This window comes from Acinonyx jubatus, chromosome B4 (genome assembly GCF_027475565.1).
Source record: "Acinonyx jubatus isolate Ajub_Pintada_27869175 chromosome B4, VMU_Ajub_asm_v1.0, whole genome shotgun sequence".
NCBI lineage: Eukaryota > Metazoa > Chordata > Mammalia > Carnivora > Felidae > Acinonyx > Acinonyx jubatus.
In genome coordinates, this window is record NC_069387.1 from 74,768,147 (window position 1) to 74,792,001 (window position 23,855).

At 36.6% G+C, this 23,855-nt stretch overlaps 1 protein-coding gene and 1 non-coding gene across 3 annotated transcripts in view; one reads left to right on the forward strand and one right to left on the reverse strand.

The window, feature by feature from the left end:
• Positions 1-23,855, forward strand: part of SPATS2 (spermatogenesis associated serine rich 2) — a 146,978-nt gene that overhangs the window by 69,674 nt on the left and 53,449 nt on the right. For both annotated transcript variants that reach the window (XM_027036046.2, XM_027036047.2), the window contains exon 2: positions 1,093-1,358. In XM_027036046.2, coding sequence (XP_026891847.1) covers positions 1,334-1,358 — 25 coding nt within the window. In that variant the 5' untranslated portion in view covers positions 1,093-1,333. The remainder of the gene's footprint in view (positions 1-1,092; positions 1,359-23,855) is intronic.
• LOC113593117 (U6 spliceosomal RNA) lies at positions 9,820-9,926 on the reverse strand. The gene has a single exon (XR_003413176.1). It is a non-coding gene; the product is annotated as a U6 spliceosomal RNA (small nuclear RNA).

A 23,855-nucleotide genomic window follows, 5' to 3' on the forward strand; every position in this document is an offset into this window, starting at 1 on the left:
ATCATGTGTCTAGGTGTAAGAGTTCTTTGATCCTCATCATGCTTTCTTTACCCCGAAATCTTAGGCATGTATTTTTTAAAGTTAAGTAATACAGAAGAAAATAGCATTTTGTATCTTTACAACTTATAGAAGTTTCTTGCACTATGGAATAATCCAAATTTTGATGTTTCAGTTTTTATTAAAATTGCTTTGTTCTTTCCCCATTCACCCACCCCCTTCCCCAGTTTTCTTGCAGCTGTATTTGAGCTGGGATGCCTGAAGAGAAGTTAGATAGAGGAAATCCTAGAGGCAGAAAAAGATCCTTGATTTGGGCAGGAAGAGCAGGTGATAAGAAAGGTCTTAGGGAGTGACAAGAGATAATATTTTAGTTTGTGAAGCAGAGATGAGGATAAGACTTTTGAGATAGATACAAAAGATAAGAGTAAGACAACTTTTTTTCCTGAACTAAGGAGATGTTCTGATTCTAAGATTAAAGTTTCTTTTTCTTTAATTCCAGTATAGTTAACATACAGTGTTGTATTAGTTTCAGGTGTACAATATAGTGATTCAACAATTCCATACATCATCCAGTGCTCATGACAAGCGCGCTCCTTAATCCCCACCCCCTATTTCACCTATCCATGCCCACCTCCCCTCTGGTAACCATCAGTTTGTTTTCTATAGTTAAGAGTCTGTTTTTTGGTTGTCTCTTTCTCCAAGATTAAAGTTTCTCACAGACTAAAATATTGCTTTTTATGGCTACATTCTTTCTAGAGTACTATTTTTTTTTTTTTAATGTTTATTTTTGAGAGAACGAGTAGAAAGTGAGCAGGGTTAAGGGCAAAGTGAGAGGGAGACAGAATCCCAAGCAGGCTCCACGATTTCAGCACAGAGCCTGATGCGGGGCTTGAACTCATGAACTGTGAGATCATGAACTGAGCTGAAACCAAGAGTCAGATGCTTTACCAACTGAGCCATCTAAGCGCTCCTAGAGTACTTTTAATAGCCAGTTTTCTTTAGAAAAAATACAAACTAAATTCTGTGGTATCGGTTAGAAATTTTGTACAGATGGCTGTTACTGTAACAGTGAATGTGTTTGTGTTTTCCCTCCAGAATCTCCCTGGAAAAAAAGACATGAATGTCTGCGATGATATTTCCTGACAAGTTGATAGAAGAGAAGGAAAGGAGATCAACAGCTAGTGAGCAGAATTTCAGATAACCAGGATTTAGTATTTATCATCTCCAACTACAGACTTCCATTGCCTACTTTTAAATCAGAGAGAACTACAGTCAGAACCCAGACAAGGCAAAAGGATATTTTTCATCTGTATTTTTTGAGATCAAAGAAATCACAATGTCTAGGAAACAAAACCAGAAGGGTAAGATTGCATGTGGGCATAAATTGTTAAAAGCATAGTTATGAAATAATGGTATATATATTTTTAAAAGGTTCTCTTAATGTGTTTTGAATGGTCATGTTTTCCCTCACTCAATGCAATACTACTGATAGGTATAACTTATCTCCTTGTCTTGACTGCCATTAATTTTAGAAGAGTATACAACATTCACAACTTAATCTGTTGTCTCTTTAAGTATTTGTAGATATTAGAGTATAGTTTTGTGTGTTACTAGTTTGGGAATTAACTCATATAACAATTGCTTTTCTACTTTTATATTAAATTGGGATACATTTGCCAGAAAGCCAACTGCGTCTAGGAAATGCACTCTCTGGAGTATGAACACATGTTAGGGGGCATGGTGGGAGATAACTTACTGCAGGATATTCTATATCTGATGAGTTGATTCTTTCATTGGAGACAGGAAATGAAGCAAGAGTAAGTGCTTCCAGGCACTTACTTTTAGATTCCTTCGTTAGCTTTCCTTCCAGGATTACTACTCTAGCTTCTTGTCTAAAGTAAAATATAAGATCCAGAGAATCAAGAAATACCAAGAATAGTTATGAGAAGGGGAAAGACAATAGAGACTCCATAAAATCACTTTTTCAACTTTTTTAGAAGAGCTGGAAAAATGCAAAGGAACAAATTTAACAATAGCACTAGAACTATTTATTATACATAACTGGAATATATTTGTTAAAAGAATGACCGTAGCTATCCTGGCTTTTTTCCGCCTCATTCAATTTAATTTTAAATTTATTTATTTATTAAAAAAAATTTTTTTTTTACTGTTTATTTTTTATTTTTGAGACAGAGACAGAGCATGAACAGGAGAGGGGCAGAGAGAGAGAGGGAGACACAGAATCTGAAACAGGCTCCAGGCTCCGAGCTGTCAGAACAGAGCCTGATGTGGGGCTCGAACCCACGAACTGTGAGATCATGACCTGAGCTGAAGTCGGATGCTTAACCAACTGGGCCATCCAAGCGCCCCAATTTTAAATTTAATGTTCTTTAATTCAAAACAAAGCTATAGATTCAAGTGTCATGTGTTGAATATGAAGGAAATGCTTTTATTTTTTAATTTTATTTATTTTAATGGGTTTATTTATTTTTGAGAGACAGAGCAGGGGAAGGGCAGAGAGAGAGGGAGACACAGAATCCGAAGTAGGTTCCAGCTCTGAGTTGTCAGCACAGAGCCTGACATGGGGCTTGAACCTACGAACTGTGAGATTGTGACTTAAGCCGAAGTCAGATGCTTAACCGACTGACTGAGCCACCCAGGCACCCCTATGAAGGAAATGCTTTTAAACTTAATTTTGACCTGGTAGTTCAAAAACCTAATTCTAAGAAAATAATGTACCAGAGTTGCTTGTGTTTGTGAAAGCTGTAGTTTCATTGTATAGTAAATCTATATAAAGGAAATTTGAGTTCTAAGGAATGGTTAGATTACTAAAGAAACTGAGCTGTTTTACGCAGTGAGATTATCCACTGAAAAGTTTTTATAATCAAAGTTTGTTTCTTCTTAATCATCATGATTCAGTTTGCTTTCTTCCTAGTTATGCTGGAAACATGGAGTATCTGTTTTCCTCCGACAAATGAGAAATACAATAGTAAAAATAGGACTCTAGACTTTAAAATAAAACAATTTCTTCTAAAAAGTTTAGCATTTAATTTTTCCTTAAAAAGTTAACTTCAGCAGATTGCTTTGACCTTGTTAAAACTAGAGTCTTTGTTTAATTCATGTCTGTGTTTTTCCAGAACTGGAAGAAAGATTCATTACTTTTTTGTAATTGCTATCTAATTACTATAAAATGAATTTAGATTTTTGACCATATCATAGGTATTAAGTGCTAACAAATTTTGATTGAACATAGCCTGAATTAAAACTTAGTTGGAAACAAAAGAAAGCTTATTTGTTGTTAGGACTTTCTCTGAAGTAAATCTGTATGTATAATCTATTTGAATAAAAAAAGTACAAAATATTTATATAATTTTATTTCATGTATTCATTTATATATTTAAAATTTGATTGTTGTGGGCTTTGTTAGTCCAAATAATTATACTGACTCTATAAACTTAGCTTTTAAAACATCAAAAAGAGAGCTAATATGGTAGTTTTTGTTTTCTAGTGATACTCATTTACAAAGAGTCATTTTATTTATTATTTTTTAAAGTGTATTTATTCTTGGTGGGGGGAGGGACAGAGGGGGCATAAGAGAGAGAATCCCAAGCAAGCTCTGCACTGTCAGTGCAGAGCTTGACACAGGGCTCAAATTCATGAACGGTAAGATCATGACCTGAGCTGAAATCAAGAGTCAGACACTTAACCGACTGAGCCACCCAGGTGCTCCACAAAGTGTCATTTTATAATGAGTTATGGAAACATGGTCTATTGTGGAATGAAAACATTTTCCTTTTGTCAGTGATACATGTAAATTTCTTATTTAATGAAATATTTAGTGGAGTTAAACTTGGAATGGCTTAAATTAAATTAAGGTCAATTTCACTTACAACTATTGATTGTTCCTTTTAGCCATCCTGGCAGAAATCAGTTAGATCAGTGCTTCTCAGAGTACGGACTGATATCTCTCTGTGCATTGGAGAAATATTTAGAAATGGAGAGTGTCTAGAAACTTACGATGATTTGACAGTCTGCAACATCCAAGCCCTTATCAAAACAGTTTTATTGAGGTATAATTTAAATACCATAAAAATCACCTTTTATAAATGTGCAATTTGATTATTTTTCAGTAAATTTATGCAGCTTTGCAGCTATCACTACAATCCTGTTGTAAAATATTTTTCTAACCCCAGAAAGTTCTTTATTACCTGCTTACAATCAGTTCTTGCTCCCAACCCCAGTTCCAGGCAAACACTGATCTTTGTCTCTTGAGTTTTACTTTTTCTATAGATTTCATATAAACAAATTAATACAATATAGTTTTGTGTCTGCCTTCTTTTACCTGGTGTAGTGTTTTTGAGTTTCATCAGTTGTTGCCTATATCAGTAGTTTGTTCCTTTTTACTACTAAGTAATATTAAAGTTATGAAAAGGAAAAACTTTTTTCTTTTACAGTCTGCTACTCATAACACTTTTGTAACCAGATGATGGGTGTTTTTCCCACACTGACCAATTCTCTGATACTAGCAGATGTCCTACAATTCGATTAAGTTCTGGTACCACCTACCAGGAGTTAGTGTTTGATCCCACAGGTTAAGGCCTCAGTCCCACAAGATTCCCTTACTTCAGATGCCAATGGCAAGAAGGTCCCCACGTGACTGACACTTTGGTCCAACCTGGCTGCAAATGAGCAGTTTTCACGACTCCTCAGGTTCAGTAGCTCACAGAATCCAGGAAACACTTATATTCACTGGTTTATTAGATGGCAGAGGATGTGATAAAAGATACAGATGAACAGCCAGATGAAAAGCCAGGTGAAGAGCTATGTAGGTGGGGTCTGGAAAGTTCCCAAACACAGGAGTTTTTCTGTCCCTGTGAAGTTGGGGTGTGCCCCTCTCCCGGCACATGGATGTGTTCCCCAACCCAGAAGCTCCTGAAATCACCATACTTTAGGGATTTTAATGGAGGCTTTATCACCTGTGCATGATTATTAACTCTAGCTCTAGCTCTGCTTCGCTCCTGGAGTAAAGTGTGTGAGGCTGAAAGTTCCAAGCTTCTAATCATGGTTTGATCTTTCTGGTGACCAGTCCCATACTGAAGCTATTCAGGAACCTACCAAAGTTGCTTCATTAAAGTAAAAGATGTCCCTGGGGCGCCTGGATGGCTCAGTCAGTTGAGCGTCCGACTCTTGGTTTTGGCTCAGGTTATGATCCCAGGGTCGTGGGATTGGGCCCTGCATTGGGCTCTGAGCCAGGTGTGGAGCCTGCTTGGGATTCTCTCTGTCTTTCATTCTCCCTCTGCTCCTCTGCCCTGCTCGCATGTGTGCTCTCCCCTTCTAAAAATAAAAAATTAAAAACAAAAACGTAAAAAACCCAGAACAATTCTCTTTAAAAAAAATATAATAAAAACAGAATAAAAGACGCTTCTATCACCCAGGAAATTCCAAGGGAATTAGGAGTTCTGTGTCAGGAGTTGAAGTCAAAGACCAAATATTAGAACAAAAGATGGTCCTAGCACCTTTATTGCCTAGGAAATTACAAAGGTTTTAGGAGCTCTAGCCACGAGCTGGGGATGAAGATAAAAATATTTATTTCCGATTATATTACAATATCACAGATTATATCACATTTTGTTTATCCATTCAGCCGTTGATTATTCATTTGGATTATTTCTGGTTTTAGCTATTATAAATAATTATAAATTTGAACATTTTGCTCACAAGTCTTTATATAGGCATATGTTTACATTTCTCATGGAGACGTACCTAAGAGTAAAAATGTGTAATTTTCAAAGATAAGTGCCCAAACTGTTTTCCGAAATGGCTCATACCATTTACGGTCCCACCAAAAATATATATGGATTTCAGATGTGCCATATCCTTGCCAACACTTGGTATGGTCAGTCTTTTTTATTATAGCTATTTTACTGGGTGTGGAATGGTATCTCGTTACGGTTTTGATTTGGGTTTCCTTAGTGATTAATGATGTTGACTATCATTTCATGTGATTATTAGCTATTGTGTTATCTTTCTGGTGAAATGTCTGTCCAAATTCATTACTCACTTTTTCGTTGAGTTGTTGGTCTTACTATTATTGTGTTGTAAGAGTTATATATTATGGATACAAGTTCTTTATCAGGTACGTGATTTTTGAATATATTCTCCCAGCCTGTGGTCTTGTCTTTCTGTTTTCCTAATAATCTCTTTTAAAGAGTAAAATTTTTTTTTTAATGTTTATTTCTGAGAGAGAGAGAGAGAGAGAGAGAGAGAGAGAAAGAGAGAATGTGGGAGAGGGGCAGAGAGAGAGGGGGACAGAGGGTCCGAAGTGGGCTCCGTGCTGACAGCAGAGCCTGATGTGGGGCTTGAACTCACGAACTGTGAGATCATGACCTGAGCCAAAGTTGGTCGCTTAACCAATGGAGTCCACCCAGGTGCCCCTCTTTTAGCCTTTTTTTTTTAATGTTTATTTACTTTTTTTTTTTTTGAGAGAGAGAGAGAGCTAGCCAGCGTGAGTGGGGGAGGGACAGAGAGAGAGGGAGACACAGAATGCAAAGCAGGCTCCGGGCTCTGAGGTGTCAGCGCAGAGTCCAATGCAAGGCTTGAACTCACAAACTGTGAGATCATGATCTGACCTGAAGCTGGACGCTCAACCAACTGAGCCACTCACATGCCCCTTAGCTTTTTTTTTTTTTTTTTTTTTTAAGTGGATAGTTAAGGTAATGTATTAACTCTGGATTCTTTATATTCTTGAGGGTATTTTAAAAATAATTAGCTTGGACATAAATTGAGGCATCTACCTCTCTGCCTGTCCCATGTGTACAGTCACAAATGTATCTGCACATTTTTTTTAATTCTAATTTTATTTTTTATATTTAAATAAATATATATAAATTTATATATTAAAATATATTTATATATTTATAAAATATATTTATATATTTTAATATATAAAATATATAAATATTTTATATATTTATATAGGGGTTGTCCCTGCATCTGCAGTGTTTATTGGTCAGCCAGTGATTTGGAATGAGGTTTTGCTAAACATCTCAAATGCATAAGCTCTGATCCTCTGCTGACTGAACCATATGGGTTGAGGAGGATGTTCAAAGTTCAGGCAGTTCTTAAGTTTGTTTTCACTTTTACTTTCCACTGGCCTCCTGGGTTTCCCTGTGCATGTGCGTAGTTTCTCATTTAGCTAGGAATGTGTAAAGAGCTAATCTAGCTTTTCTGTGTTTTTTTCCAGGATTTCCCTGTTAACTATCCTACTTATTTACCACTCACTCAACCAAGACTCCAGCTTTAGGCTAACAAAGCAATGAGTTATTTTTATTCATTTCCAGCTGAGTTCTCTACTTGAGCTTGACAGAGCTGTGGAGTTTTGCCTTCCTCTCTAGTTAGCCTTCTTTGGCAATAAAACTGCAGATTTTTATGGCCAGCCCTGCCCTGGTAAAGCCGTTGTTCTCCACAAAGCTGGAGATAGGTGAATGGGATCAGTCCTAGGCAAGAAGCATACAGACTTCATTGTTCTTACTTAAGGCTCTAGCAATTTCTCAATTTGTCGTGTGCCTTTGGTTGAATTCTAGGGCACTGAAATGGTTGTTGTTGACAGTCCTGTTCAGTTTAATACTTGTGTTTTCAGGAGAGGACTTGCCAATCTCTTCACACCACTCTCAAGCGCAGTTTTATTGTTTTATAAAAGCATTGGTCCTCAAAGATTAGAGATTAACAAAATAAAAACAACTAGTTCTTTATCCCTGATGGTTTGAATAGCTCTGAATTAAATAGTGGCAACAGTGGGCAGGTCTTTAGACCCTAAGTGGCCTACTAGTTCATGTGGCCTACTAGTTAATTAGGTAAAAAATGCTTCTGCCAAAAATCTCTTGTGGGCCTTACCCTTGGATTTCTTGAACTGTTTGTTGGGCAACCAAATGTTGAAAATCATGAGCTAAATAAAAGAACTTTTGGGTAGAACCCATAGCAAATATTTGAGAACCTGTTAGGTTCATAATATGAAGTTATAGTGAGATAAATAAGCATAGTTTTTACCTTTACATCTCACTGATGTCTGAATCCAGCACTAGATAAAAGAAAGCCAACTCTGGGGTAATCCAAGGTTGGGAGTAGGTTTAGTTCTGAATCCCACAGATTACTTACGATCCTAATTTTCTCTCTAAATAGCTTTCAGAGACTAAAGAAGGATAAGACAGAATGATTATAATAACTTGAGTGTATCTCAGAATCATTCTGGAAATTAAAAAAAATTTTTTTTGAATCACTATCTCTGGGGATGGTACATTAGACTCTTTTAAACAATCACATTTGCTAATATTTTTCTAGACCTAAAAATCATGTTTGCCTGTCCATGTGTGACTGTATTTATCAAGTTACAGTGATAAGAGCAGATTCACAAGTATTGTACTTTTTTTGACTTCATTTCACACTTAACTTTGCTTCTCTCTCTTCCTCTTTTCCCACTTGTAAAACTATTCAGCTACAAAACACCTTCACATTTGATAGTTAAACCTCTGAAACAGTAAAATAGCTGACTTGAATTTCATAGTTGATCATGCATGAACAATTAATTTCTCTATCCCAGTACTATAATATTGCTTAATTGCTTCACTACTTACAAAAAGTTTTTTTAAGGTTTGTTTATTTTTGAGAGAGAGAGAGAGCACGTACACACCCGTGAACAGGGGAGGGGCAGAGAGAGAGAGACAGAGGCACAGACTCCGAAGCAGGCTCCAGGCTCTAAGTGGTCAGGACAGAGCCTGATGCAGGGCTTGAACCCACAAATCATGAGATCATGACCTGGGCCGAAGTCAAACACTTAACCAACTGAGCCACCTAGGTGCCTCGCTTTACTACTTTTTGTTTTATACAGAACTGCCTAAATGTCTCTCTCTTTCCTCTTCCCTCCCCAACTGTTTTTCATTTCATAAAACTGAAACCCTGTATCCATTAAACAATAACTCCCTACTCTCCTTATCCTAGTCCCTGGAAACCACCATCCTACTTTCTGCTTTCTGTCTCTGTGAATTTGACTACTCTTGATAACTCATACAAATGGAATCACATAGTATTTGTCCTTTTATGACTGGCTTATTTCACTAAGGATAATGTCAGAGTTAATCCATGTTGTAACGTGTCAGAATTTCCTTCCTTTTTAAAGCTGAATAATATTCCATTGTATGTATGTATTATATTTTGTTTGCTTATCTGTAGATGGGCACTTGGGTTGTTTCCACTTTCTGACTATTGTAAATAATGCTGCTGTGAACTTGGGTGTACAGATATCTTTTGAAATCCCTGATCTCACTTCTTTTGGGTATATAGCCAGAAGGGAATTGCTGGATTTACAGTAATTCTGTGATTTGGGGAGGAACTGCCATTTTGTTTTCTGTAGCAGATGTACCAGTTTACATTCCCATCAGCGGTGCACAAGGGTTCTGGTTTACCTACATCTTCTCCAACACATGTTGTGTTCTGTTTGCTTTTTAAATAGCTTCCCTGATGGATGTGAGGACTTCGTTTTCAAGAGAAGATCTACAGGGGCACCTGCGTGGCTCAGTCATTTAAGCGACTGACTCTTGGTTTTAGCTCAGGTCATGATCTCACAGTTTTTGGGCTCAAGCCCCACATGGGGCTCTGTGCTGTCACAGTGTGGAGCCTGCTTGGGATTCTCTCCCTCTCTCTCTGCCCTCCTGTGTGCGCTTTCTCTCTCAAAATAAATAAACTCAAAAAAGAGAAAAAAAGAGAAGAGGTAAAAACTGCTTTTATTTTTTATCTTTAAATTTTTATTATATATTTTTAACATTTTTTTTTTTTATGGACCACTTCATGGATTTGCATGTCTTACTTGTGTGGAGGCCACACTAATCTTCTCTGTAACATTCCAGTCTTAGTATATGTGCTGTCAATGTGAGTACTACAAACTATAAAGTCATAGAATTTTTATTTTTATTTTTTTTTTAATTAAAACTATATTTCTGAGAGAGAGAGAGACAGGATTCTAAGTGGGCTCTGCACTGACAGCAGCTAATCCGATGAGGGGGTTGAACTCACGAACCATGAGATCAGGACCTGAGCCGAAGTCCGACGCTTAACCAACTGAGCCACCCAGGTACCCCTGAAGTCATAATAACTATTGGAACTGACTTCTTTATTCTTTCTGCCTCCCACTTCATCTGCTATACCTATAAACATTCACTGTATGCCTGTCTTCTGTTAGACTCTGAGCCTGTTGGGATAATAACTGGGTTTTATTCTTGTTTGTCTTTCCGACACCTGGCTCAGTACCTTGGTACACTGTCGACTATCTAGAAACAAATTTTGTTAAAATTTTAAAAATATTTCAGATTTTTTTCTTTTTTAAATAAATTATTTCTTAAAATTTTTAATTACGAATTTTTTATTGAATTATAGTTGACACTCATTATTATGTTGGTTTTAGGTGTATAACATGGTGATTTGAAATTATACAGCTCTGTGCTCACCACAGGTGTAACTACCATCTGTCACCCTGCAACACTGTTAACAATACTATTGTCTATATTCTCTGTGCTATATCTTTCATTCCCATGACGTATATATTTCATATCTGGAAGTAATTTATAATGTTAATTAACTACAGAGCTAGGAACCTATGGTAGGCTGAATAATTCTTCTTCCCCTGTTCCCAAGATACCCATATCCTAAATGCTGTGGGTGTTACCTGTATGGATGGCCAAGACTTGGCAGATGTGATTAAAGATCTTCAGATGGAGAGCTTATCCTGGATCATCCAAGCAAGGCCTAAATGCAATCACAAGTATCCTTATAAGAGGGAGACAGAAGGAGATTTCAGATAGAAGGGAAGGCATTATAACTATGAGGGTAGAGATTGGAGTGATAATGGCCATAAGCCAAGGAATGCCTATATACCCACCAGCAGTTGGAAAAGGCAAGGAACAGATTCTTCTCTAAAGCCTTCAGAGGAGTGTGCCCTTGCCGTTACTTTGATTTCAGTCCAGTGAAACTGATTTTGGGCTTGTGGGCTTCAGAACTATGAAAGAGTAAATTTCCATTGTTTGAGCCACCAAGTTTGTGGTAATTTGTTATAGCAGCCATGGGAAACTAATACAGAACCGAAGCACGTCTTTGGGTCTTTTAGTTCATTGGGTTCAACCACAGTTCTTTTTTTTTTTTTTTTTAATTTATTATTATTTTTTAAACTTTTTTTCTTTAATGTTTATTTTTGAGAGAGAGAGAGAGAGTACAAGCAGGGGAGGAGCAGAGAGAGAGAGGGAGAGACAGAATCTGAAGCAGGCTCCAGGCTTTCAGCACTGAGTCTGACTCAGGGCTCGAGCTCACGAACTGTGAGATCATGACCTGAGCCAAAGGTGAATGCCTAACTGACTGAGCCACCCAGGCGCCCCAACACAGTTCTTTTTGTTGAAAGTCATTTACTCACTCTTAATATACTTTTCTAATGTCATCTCTTTTTAGAAATTCAATAAAGAGGACATTTTATTTTAGGCTCTAGCTGACTGTTCTACAAAAGGTATCTGGAAATAATTGGCCATGTATTTCTTTTTCCCTTCCTTTTAGGAGTAAAATATCTAATATATCTAAAATATCTAATAATAACGTGGGAAAGAAGTAAGTAAATGTGGTTTGTCTTTCTACCCTCGGCAATTAAAAAAATAGGTTATTCTTAGAATCAATTTAAGTTTTTTCTTACACTTCTCAGTTATATGCTTCCTACAAAAAAAAAAATCTTCCCAAGTTTTTCTAATGTATCATTTTCAAAATTAGTCCAAGAGAGTTGGTTTGGTGCATGCAAGAATCCATTAGACTAAAGAAAGGGAAGATAAACATTTTGAAGGGAGAGTAACAGGCAATTACCTGGGTGATGCAAAGAGGATAGAGCAGTTGAGAAGCCAATGGTGACAAACTCCTGGAGCAAAGAGGACAGTGATTGATGTTAAGGGCCTTCTGGATTGTAAGCGGGGACTTGTGACCCCCCACCCTTTGCTCTGGCATAGGACCCCAAGAGACTGAGTCCTAGTAGTAAAAATGAGTGGAAATAGACTCACCTTTGTAGGAATTGCAACTTAGTTGCAAATTATTTCAGTACCTGAAATTGGTTTGAGGTAACTGGGTGCCTTGGTACAAAGCAAACAGATCCTCTCTCGAAATCCTCACAGATTATTTTCACTATCAGGTTTTTAAATAGATTATTTAGTACACACACAAAAAAAATAGTTAGAACATAAGAGGATGAAACAATAAATACGGAATAAGAAACATTAGACAATAGAACAAATTCACAGGAGATCCAAATATTGTAGTTACCAGATTTAAAATAACTATTCTTGGGGAGCCTGGGTGGCCCAGTTGGTTGAGCATCTGACCTTGATTTTGGCTCAAGTGATGATCCCAGGGTGGTGAGATAGAGCCCTGTGTTGGGCTACACACTAGTGTGGAGCCTGCTTAAGATATTCTCTCTCCCTCTCCCTCTCCCTCCCTCCTTCCCTTTCCCCCACTTGTGCTCACTCTCTCTTTCTAAAATAAACAAAATAACTGTTCTTAAAAAAAAATTCTTAAAATGTTCAAGGAAATAAAGACAACTTGGAGAAGTTCAGCAGCCAACTGGAAAACTATTTTGTAATGCATATTTTAGAGCTGGGAAATGTAGTAATTGAAACTAAGAACTCAATGTATGGTTTTAAAAACAGATTGATAGTATCTGAGAAGAGTCAGTGAATTAATTGCAGGATAAGTTAGAAGAAACTAAATGATATGGAAATTCAAAAGATTAGGAAATACAGAAGAGGAAGTAAAAAACATAGAGGCTACAGGGATAGGTATGCCATACGTGTAATGGGAACCCCAGAAGAAAGAGAATAATGTAGAGTATTTGAGGAGATACTGTTGATAACGTTCCAAAATTCATGAAAACCATCAAGTCACAGATTCAAGAAGTGCTAGAAATCACTAGCAGAATAAATATAATAAAGAAATCCACCTAGGAACATCATAATAAAATTTTGAGGGAGCAAAGACAGAGAATCTTAAAACCAGCTAGAGAAAAACTATGCAATTTTGAAATGATCACAGTCAGACCTAGAGCTAACTTCTCAACAGAAAGAAGTCAGGAGAGTGGGATGATATCTTTAAAGATCTGAATAAAAATAACTGCCAGTCTGCAACTCTACACACCTCATATACAGTGAAAATATCCTTCTAGAATAAAGTGGAAATACACAGTTTTAAAAAGCAACAAAACAAACAAAACCAAAAGTCCTCACCCCACTGAAAAAAATTTAAAGGTACTCTGAGATAGAAGACCAATTGGAAAGTTGGAGATGCAAGAAGGCATGAATAGCAATGCAGACCACAAATACATGGTCAAGTCTGAAGATTGATGTATAAAAGACTAAGAATGTTTTATTAGGATTTAAAAATACATAGAGAATTAGCATGCATAGTAGCCATGGCCTATAAATTGGGAGGTGCATAAGCTCCCTTGCTTTTTCAAAGAAGAGGGTAAAACTGCCAATTAGTGTTAGAATTTTGCAAGTCAAAAATTGATGTTATAATCTCCAGGGAAGCTATTAAATTAAAATAGTCACTACATACTGCAATGTGGATGAACATTAAAAACATGGAGTGTCTGGGTGGCTTAGTCAGTTAAGCAGCCAATTCCTGATTTTGACTCAGGTCATGATCTCATGGTTGGGAGATCGAGCCCTGAATCTGCCTCAGTGTTGAGAGCCTGCTTGGGATTCTCTTTCTCCCTCTCTGTCTCTCCCCCATTCACTCTCTCTCTCTTTTTCAAAATAAACTTTAAAATAAAAGGACATTATGCTAAGTGAAATAAGCTAGTCATAAAAATGTAAATATTACATGATTCCACTTATAGAAGGTATCATCAATAGTCAAAGTCACAGAAACAGTAGAATGGTAGTTATTAGGAGTTGGGCTTATGGGGAATTAAGGGACATGGGGAGTTGTTATTTAATAGATACAGAGTTTTAGTTTTGTAAGGTGAAAAAGTTCTAGAGATTAGTTGTACAATAATGTGAATATACTTAACACTACTGAACTGTATACACTAAGAAATGGTTAAGAAGAAATAGTTAAGAAAGAACATGTAAGTTTTATGCTATGCCTTTTTTTTTTACCAGAATAAAAAAAAAAAAGAATTAGAGACTAACAAAAGAAAACTGTTCTGAATGTTTATGTATTAATATTCAGCCAATGTAGACTTCAAAGCAAAAAAGCATGATTAGAGATAAAGGAGGGACACTTCATAATGATAAAGCATTTGATTTAACAGAAAAAATAATCTAATAGGTTTTAAAAAAATTGACAGAATTAAAAGGAGAAATACACAATTATAGTAGGATATTTTAACACAGATTTCTTAGTAAATGATAAAACAATCAGGTGAGGGATTAATAAGGATATAAAATATTTGATATAACTAGCACATGTGACATAATTATCATAATTAGAACAAACTGTATCCAACAGCTTAGTATATATATGTTTATTATTTTATAAGTGCATTTAGAACATTTTCAAAAATTCTACTGGCCATAAAGCAAATTGCCACAATTTTTAGAGAAAATCATACAGCTTGTTTTTTTACTACAGTGCATTTAAGCTAGTCATCCAAAAGTTAGAAAATCTTCAAATATTTGAGTATTAAGAAATATACTCCTAAATAACAGTTGGATCAAAACAGAAATCAAAATGAAATTAGAAAATGCTTTAAACAGAGCAATAATAGAAATTTGTATACAAAAACCTGTAACATGCAGCTAAAATCATGCTTAGAGGGAATTTTAATTTTTTTTAGCTTTAAATGTATATATTAGAAAGGAAGATAGGCTACAAATCAGTGAGCTAAGTTCTAAGGAAGTCAGGAAAAGAACAGAAAATTAAATCCCCTCCAAAATGTAGAAGAAACTAAATAAAATGATCCATGAATAATGGGATTCCAGTATTTATGATATTTGTCCCTTTTTCCTGCTTTGTTGTAGTTATTAGACCTCCAGTTGTCTAGAAGTAATGAAGCAGAAGAGTTAACTATGTGAGGTGATGAATGTGTTAATTGTTTTGATCTTGGTCACTATTCCAACAGTACACATGTATATCAGCTCATCACGTTGTATACTTTATATATAATCATATTTGTCAATTATTTCTCTGTGAGGTTGGAAGGAAAAAAAGTAACAAAGCAAGCATTTTTGTTTTGTTTTCTGGTCTCAAAGGAAAAGGTCTTAGTATTCACCATTATGTTGATGATTGCTCTATGTTTTTTGTAGATACCCTATGTAGAAAGCCCACAAGAGCTTAAACTACTAGAATTAGTGATTTGAACAGTGTTGCTGGGTATAAAATCATCCCACAAAAATCGATCACACCTGTTTATACCAGCAATAAATCATTAGAAAGTGAAATTTAAAAACAGATGCGATTACACTTGTATCAAAAGTATAACATGGAAATAAATTTAATAAAGGATGTATAAGAACACTATTAAAAAATGATAAAGCATTGGGGCACCTGGGTGGTTCAGTCAGTTAAGTGTCCGACTTTGGCTCAGGTCATGATCTCACGGTTTGTGGGTTTGAGCTCTGCGCCAGGTTCTGTGCTGACAGCTCAGAGCCTGGAGCCTGCTTTGGATTCTGTGTTTCCCTCTCCCTCTGTCCCTCCCCTGCTTGCATTCTGTTTCTCTGTCTCTCTAAAATAAACATTTTTAAAAAATGATAAAGCATCACTGGAAGAAATGAAAGAACACTTAAATAGAAGGGTATACCATATTTATGGATTGGAAGCCTCAATATTTTGAAGATAACTGTCCTTCAAAATGGATTCACAGATTTAATGCAATCCTTATAAAGGCCCCAACATTATTTTTATTGAGTTTACTTTTTTTCTTAATCTCTATATCCAGTGTGGAGCTTGAACTCACAACCCCAAGATCAAGAGTTGCATGCTCTTCCAACTGAACCAGCCAGATGCCCCTCCCCCAACATTATTTTTTATGCAGCTTGACAAAGTGATTCTGAAATTTATATGATAATACAAAGGGCCAAGAATAGCTGAAGAATTCTTAACAGCAAGATCAGAGAACTCACTGAATCCAATTAAGACTTACTGTAAAGCTACAGTAATTAAGACAGTATGGTTTTCAGAGTACAGATCTTTTACCTCTTTAGTTAGGTTTTTTCCTAGATATCTTTTTTTTTTTTTGTACAGTTGTAAATGGGATTAATTCCTTGATTTCTTTTTTCTGCTCCTTCATTATTGGTGTTTAGAAATGCAACAGATATCTGCATGTTGATTTTATATCCTGCAACTTTGCTGGGTTCATGTATTAGTTGTAACGATTTTTTGGTGGAGTCTTTTGGGTTTTCTACATAGAGTATCATGTCATCTGCAAATAGTGAAAGTTTGATTTCTTCCTTGCCAATTTGTATGCCCTTTATTTCTTTTTGTTGTCTGATTGTTGAGGCTAAGACTTCAGTACTGTTAAATAGTAATGGTGAGAGTGGGCATCCTTATCTTGTTCCTCACTGTAGGGAAAGGCCCTTAGTTTGTCTCCATTGAGGATGATATTAGCTGTGGGCCTTTCTTATATGGCCTTTATGATGTTGAGTTATGTCCCATATATCCCTACTTTGTTGAGAGTTTTTATCAAGAATGTATGCTGTATTTTGCCACATGTTTTTACTGCATCTTTTGACAGGATCATACGATTCTTACCCATTTTTTAAATTTATGTGGTGTATCATGTTGATTGATTTGTGGATATTGAACCAGCCCTGCAGCCCAGGAATAAATCCCACTTGATCATGGTGAATAATTCTTTTAATGTACTGTTGAATTTGATTTGTTAGTGTCTTGTTGAGAATTTTTACATACAGGTTTATCAGGGAATATTGGCCTGTAATTCTCCTTTTTAGTGGGGTCTTTGTCTGGTTTTGGAATCAAGGTAACACTGGCCTCATGGAATGCATTTGGAAGTTTTCCTTACGTTTCTAGTTTTTTGGAACAGTTTGAGAGGAATAGGTATTAACTCTTCTTTAAATGTCCGGTAGAATTCCCTTGGGAAGCCATCCGGCCCAGGATTCTTGTTTGTTGGGAGATTTTTCATTACTGATTCAATTTCTTTGCTGGTCTTAGGTCTGTTCAACTTTTCTCTTTCTTCTTGTTTCAGTTTTGGTAGTGTGTGAGTTTCTAGGAATTTGTCTATTTTTTAAAATGTTTGTTTATTTTTGAGAGAGAGAAAGAGACTGTGTGCAAGTAGGATGGGTCAGAGAGAGAGGGAGACACAGAATCCTAAGCGGGCTACAGGCTTTGAGCTGTCAGTATAGAGCCCAGCACAGGCTTGAACCTTAAGAACTGTGTGATCATGACCTCAGCTGAAGTCGGAAGGTTCCCCCAAGCACTGGGTATTGTATGTAAGTGATGAATCACTGAATTCTACTCCTGAAACCAATATTGCACTGTATGTTAACTAACTAAAATTTGAAATTAAAAAAAAAAAAAGACAATATGGTATTACCAGTAAGATGGAAATATGGACAAATGAAACAGAGAGCCCAGAAACAGAGCTATTCATATATGGAGATTTTATTTGAAAAGTAGTACTGTAGGCCTTGAGGAAAAGATGATCTTGTTTCAATTAGATCTGAGACATTTGGAAATCCATATGGAAAAAATACAACTCTGTTCCTTACTTACTTCATGCCTGTAAATCAATTCCAGGGTTTAGATTATAGATCTAAATGTGAAAGGTAAAACAATAAAGCTTATAAATGTAATTTAGAAGAGTATCTTCATGGGCTCAGAAAAGGAAGGACTCTTTCCTTTTTAAACTTTTTTCCTCAATAGTGTTTTTTAAATGTTTTAATAGATTATGTGTTTTAGAGAAGGTTTAGGTTTACAGCAAAGTTAGCAGAAGGTACAGATTTCCCCTATACCTCCTACCTCCACACATACCCTCCCCCATTATCCATATCCTCCACCACAGTGACACATATGTTACAGTTGGTAAACTTACATAGACACATCATTGTCACCTAAAGTCTGTAGTTTACATTAGGATTCTCTCTTGGTGTAGTATATTCTTTGGATTTGGACAAATGAATAATGACCTGTATCCACTATTACAGGGTCATATAGAGTAGTTTCACTGCTCTAAAAATCCTGTGTGCTCTGCTTTTTAATCTTTCATTCCACTTAACCCCTGACAACTACTGATCCTTTTACTGTCACTCTAGTTTTGCCTTTTCCAGAATGTCATATTGCTGTAATCATACAGGATGTAGCCTTTTCACATTGACTTATTTCATTTAGTAATATGCATTTAAGGTTGTTTCATGTCTTTTCATGACTTGTTAGGTAATTTCTTTTTAGCACTGAATAATATTCTTTTGTCTGAATCTATCATAGTTTATCCATTCACCATCATAGTTTATCCAAGGACCTCTTGGAATTTTGGGCAATTTTGAATAGAGTTGCTATAAACATCCATATACAGGTTTTTATGTGGGCATGTTTTCAGCTCCTTTGAGTAAATACCAAAAAGATTGATTGCTGGATTGCATGGTAAGTTTTTAAAGAAACTGCCAAACTGTTTTCCAAAGTGCCTGTACCATTTTGCATTTTTACCAGCAATGAATGGGAGTTCCTGTTGTTCCACATCCTTGCCAGCATTTGGTGTTGTCAGTGTTCTGGATTTGGACCATTCTAAGAGATTTGTAGTAGCATCTTGTTTTAATCTATATTTCCTTCATGACCTGTGATGAGGAGCATCTTTGCCATCTGGCTTGTTTGCCATCTGTATATCTTTTTTGGTGAGGTGTCTCTTAAGGCCTTGGCCCATGTTTAAATTGTATTGTTTCTTATTGTTGAGTTTTAAGAGTTCTTTGTATATTTTGAGTAACAGCACTTTATCAGATGTCTTCTGCAAATATTTTCTCCCAGTCTGTGGCTTGTCTTTTCATTCTCTTGACAATGTCTTCTGGAGATCAGAAAGTTTTAATTTTAATGAAGTCCAGCTTATCAACTATTCCTTTCATGGATTGTGCCTTTGGTGTTGCAACTAAAAAGTCACTGTAAAACCCAAGGTTATCTAGACTTTCTCTTATATTATCTTCTAGTTTTATAGTATTACAGTTAACACTTAGGTCTGTGATCCATTTGGTGTTAATATTTGTAAAGAATGTAAAGTGTGTCTAGATTTTTTTTTTTTTTTTTTTTTTGCATGTGGATGTCTGGTTGTTCTAGCACCATGTTGAAAAGACTTCCTTAAGGTCCAATGTATTGCCTTTGCTCCCTTGTCAAAAATCTATGTTGGTCTATTTCTGGCTCTCTATATTCTGTTCCATTGTTTGTTTGTTTGTCTGTTTTCTTTCACCAATACTATACTGCTTTGATTACTGTAGCTTTGTTTTTTTAATGTTTATTTTTGAGAGAGAGCATGAGTGGGGGAGGGGCAGAAAGAGAGAGGGACAGAGGATCCCAAGCAGCCTCTGTACTGACAGCAGGGAGCCCGATTTGGGGTTCGAACTCACAAACCATGAGATAATGACCTGAGCTGAAGTCAGACACTTAACTGACTGAGTCACCCAGGCTCCCTGATTATTGTAGCTTTATAATATGTTTTGAATTTATGTAGTGTCATATCTTCAGCATTATTCTCCTTCAATATTGTGTTGACTATTCTGTGTCTTTTGCCTCTCCATATAAACTTTAGAATCATTTTATCAATATCCACAAAATAAATTGCTGGCATTTTGATTGGGGTTGTATATAATCTATAGACCAAGTTGGAAGGAACTGACATCTTGTCAGTGTTGAGTCTTCCTATCTACAAAGATAGAATAGCTCTCCTTTTATTTAGTTCTTTCTTTTTTTTCCTCAGGATTTTATTGTTTTCCTCATATATGTCTTATGCATACTTTGTTAGTTTTATATGTAAGTATTTTACTTTGGGGGGTGGTAACATAAATGGTATTGTGTTTTTAATTTCACATTCAAAAAACTTGTTTATTGCTTTTATATGAGAAAGCAGTTGACTTTTGTATATTGACCTTGTATCCTGCAACCTTGCTATAATCACTTAAAAGTTTCAGGACTTTTTAATAACATTTATTTTCTTTTAATTTGTTTTTGAAATTTTTAAGCTTATAAAAGTAGACTAATACAGTGAACTCCCAAATACTCATGACTCAGGTACAGTAATTAACACATGGCCAATCTTTTTTGTCTGTACTTCCACCCACCCTCAGTGGATTTTTTTTTATGTTTATTTATTTTTGGGAGACAGAGTGCAAGCAGGGGAGGGGCAGATAGAGAGGGAGACACAGAATCCGAAGCAGGCTCCAGGCTCTGAGCTGTCAGCACAGAGCCTGAAGTGGGGCCCGAACCCACAAAGCGTGGGATCATGAGCTGGGTTGAAGTTGGACCCCCAACCGAGTGAGCCACCCAGATGCCCCCTCAGTGGATTATTTTGAAGCAAGTCTCAAACATTATCTCAGGGAAAGAGTTTTTAAATAGACCTGAAAAGCACTAATCATAACTGGCATAAAAACAGACACATAAATCAATGAAACAGAATAGAAAACCCAGAAATGGACCCACAAATGTATGGCCAACTAATCTTTGACAGAGCAGAAAAGAATATCCAATACTGGAAAAAAATAACAGTCTTATCAGCAAATGGTGTTGGGAAAACTGGATGGCAACATGCAGAAGAATGAACCTGGACCACTTTCTTACTCCATACACAAAAATAAACTCAAAATGGATGAAAGACCTAAAGGTAAGACAGGAAACTATCAAAATCCTACAGGAGAAAAGAGACAGCAACCTCTATGACCTCGGCTGCAGCAACTTCTTACCAGACATGTCTCCAGAGACAAGAGAAACAAAAGCAAAAATGAAGTATTAAGACCTCACCAAGGTAAAAAGCTTCTGCACAGCGAAGGAAAAAGTGAACCAAACTAAAAGGCAACTGATGGAATGAGAGAAGATATTTGCAAATGACATATCAAATAAAGGGTTAGTATACAAAATCTGTAAAGAACTTATCAAACTCAGCAGCCAAAAAACAATCCAATGAAGAAATGGGCAAAAAACATGAACAGACAGTTTTCCAAAGACGACATCCAGATGGCTAACATACATGAAAAACTGCTTAACATCACTCATCATCAGGGAGATACAAATCAAAACCACAGTGAATGAGATGCCACCTCACACGTGTCAGAGTTGCTAAAATGAACAACTCAGGAAACGACAGATGTTGACGAGGATGCAGAGAAAGGGGAGCCTTTTTGCCCTGTGGGTGGGAATGCAAACTGGTGCTGCCACTCTAGGAAACAGTATGGGGGTTCCTCAAAAAAATTAGAGCTACCCTGTGACCCAGCAATTGCACCACTAGGTATTTATCCAAAGGATACAAAAATACAGATTTGAAGGGGCACATGCACCCCATTCTTTATAGCAGCACTTTCAACAATGGCCAAATTATGGAAAGAGCCCCAGATGTACATCGACTGATGAATGGATAAAGATTTGGTATAAATATACAATGGAATATTACTCAGTGATCAAAGAGAAGGAAATCTTGCCATTTGCAACAATGTGGATAGAGCTAGAATGTATTATGCTAAGTTAAATAAATCAGTAAGAGAAAGATATCATATGATTTCAATCATATGTGGAATTTAAGAAACAAAACAGATGAGGGGCACCTGGGTAGCTCAGTCGGTTAAGCGTCCGACTTTGGCTCAGGTCATGATCTCATTGTTTATGAGTTCAAGCCCCACATAAGGCTCTGTTGGACAGCCTAGAGCCTGCTTCAGATTCCACGTCTCCCTTTCACTTTGCCCCTTCCCTGCTTGCATTCTGTGTGTATCCCTCCCTCTCTCAAAAATAAACATTAAAAAAGAAAAAAGAAACAAAATAGATGAACATAAGGGAAGGAAAGGAAGAATAAGATAAAAAGAGAGAAGGAGGCAAACCATAAGAGACTCTTACATACAGAGAATAAACTGAGGGTTGCTGGAAGGGTGTTGGTGGAGGAATGGGCTAACTGGGTACTAAGGAGGGCATTTGTTGGGATGAGCACTGGGTGTTATATATAAGGGATGAATCACTAAATTCTCCTGAAATCAGAAAAATAAAAATAAATAAATGAGTGGTGCCTGGGTGGCTCAGTCAGTTAAGCGTCCGACTTCGGCTCAGGTCATGATCTTGCGGTCCGTGGGTTCGAGCCCCGCGTCAGGCTCTGCGCTGACAGCTCAGAGCCTGGAGCCTGTTTCGGATTCTGTGTCTCCCTCTTTCTCTGACCCTCCCCTGTTCATGCTGTCTCTCTCTCTCTGTCTCAAAAATAAATGTTAAAAAAATTTTTTAAAATAAATAAATAAATCAATGAAACAATCATAAAGGGAAAGAATGTCAATGCATTATTACATTAAAATTAAGAACTATTCATTGAAAGGGGCATTTAGGAGAGCTAACAGGCAAGACACAGAATGGGAGAAGAAATTTGTATCATGTTTAAATCATTTAAACATGATACAGAGAAAAAGACCATTCTTCCTCCAAATACAGGGCATTAGTAGGCATTGTCAGGAGAGAGAATAACAAAATGGCTAATAACATATGTGAGGGCACTCATTCTTTTTAGAAATAAGTGAGGGGCACCTGGGTGGCTCAGTTGGTTAAGCATCTGACTTCAGCTCAGGTCATGATCTCATGGTTTGTGGGTTCAGGCACTGCATCAGGCTCTGTGCTGTCAGCACAGAGCCTGTCTTGGATCCCCTGTCCCCTCTCTTCCCCTCCCCTGCTCGCCCTATCTCCCTCCTTCCCTCCTTCCCCCCCCATCTCTTTCTCCTGTCAAAAATAAATAAACATTAAAAAATATTAAAAACAAAAAAAGATGGGGCGCCTGGGTGTCTCAGTCAGTTAAATGTCTGACTTCGGCTCAGGTCATGATCTCACAGTTTGTGAGTTCGAGCCCCACATCGGGCTCTGTGCTGACAGCATGGAGCCTGGAACCTGCCTCAGATTCTGTGTCTCCCTCTCTTTCTCTGCTCCTCCCCCACTCGTACTTTGTCTCTCTCTCAAAAATAAATAAACATAAAAGAAATAAAAATAAAGTAAAAAGAAATGAAATGAAAATTGAAACAAGATACTACTTCTCTTTGTACTGGAATGGCTACAATTAAAAAAAAGATTAACAATACCAAGAATGTGAGTCTGTGGAGTAATAGAAACTTTCAAAAACTGCTAGTGGAAGTTTAAATTGGTACAGCTACTTTGAGAAGCTGTTTGACATATATACTAGAATTGAAGATGTGCATACCTTATGACTTAGTTCTGTTTTTGAGTATTCAACAGCAATTCATTCCCAGGTCCCCAGGAGGTTTGTACAAGAATATTCAAAACAGCATTATTTGTATTGGCCAAAAACTAGCAGCAAGCCAATTGTCTATCATTTGTCTAGTAAACAGCTGAACTGTTCACCATTTTGTCCATCAGTTGTTTAGCGGAATAGATAAATCAACAATGGCATAATCATACAATGAAATAAATATTCAAGGAAAATGAACAAACTACATTTGTTTGCAAAAACATGCATGAATCTTACAAACACAGTGTTGAGCGAAACAACCCGCGGCACCAAAAATAAAATACACACAGAATTATTCCTTTTATAGATAAAACTATACAATAATACTTAGGTGTGTCTTCTTCAGTGATACCAACTATGAAGAAAAGTTTGGAGAATCATGCCTTTGGTGAATGGTGAGAGACCATAATGGAAGGATACATAAGGAAAACTT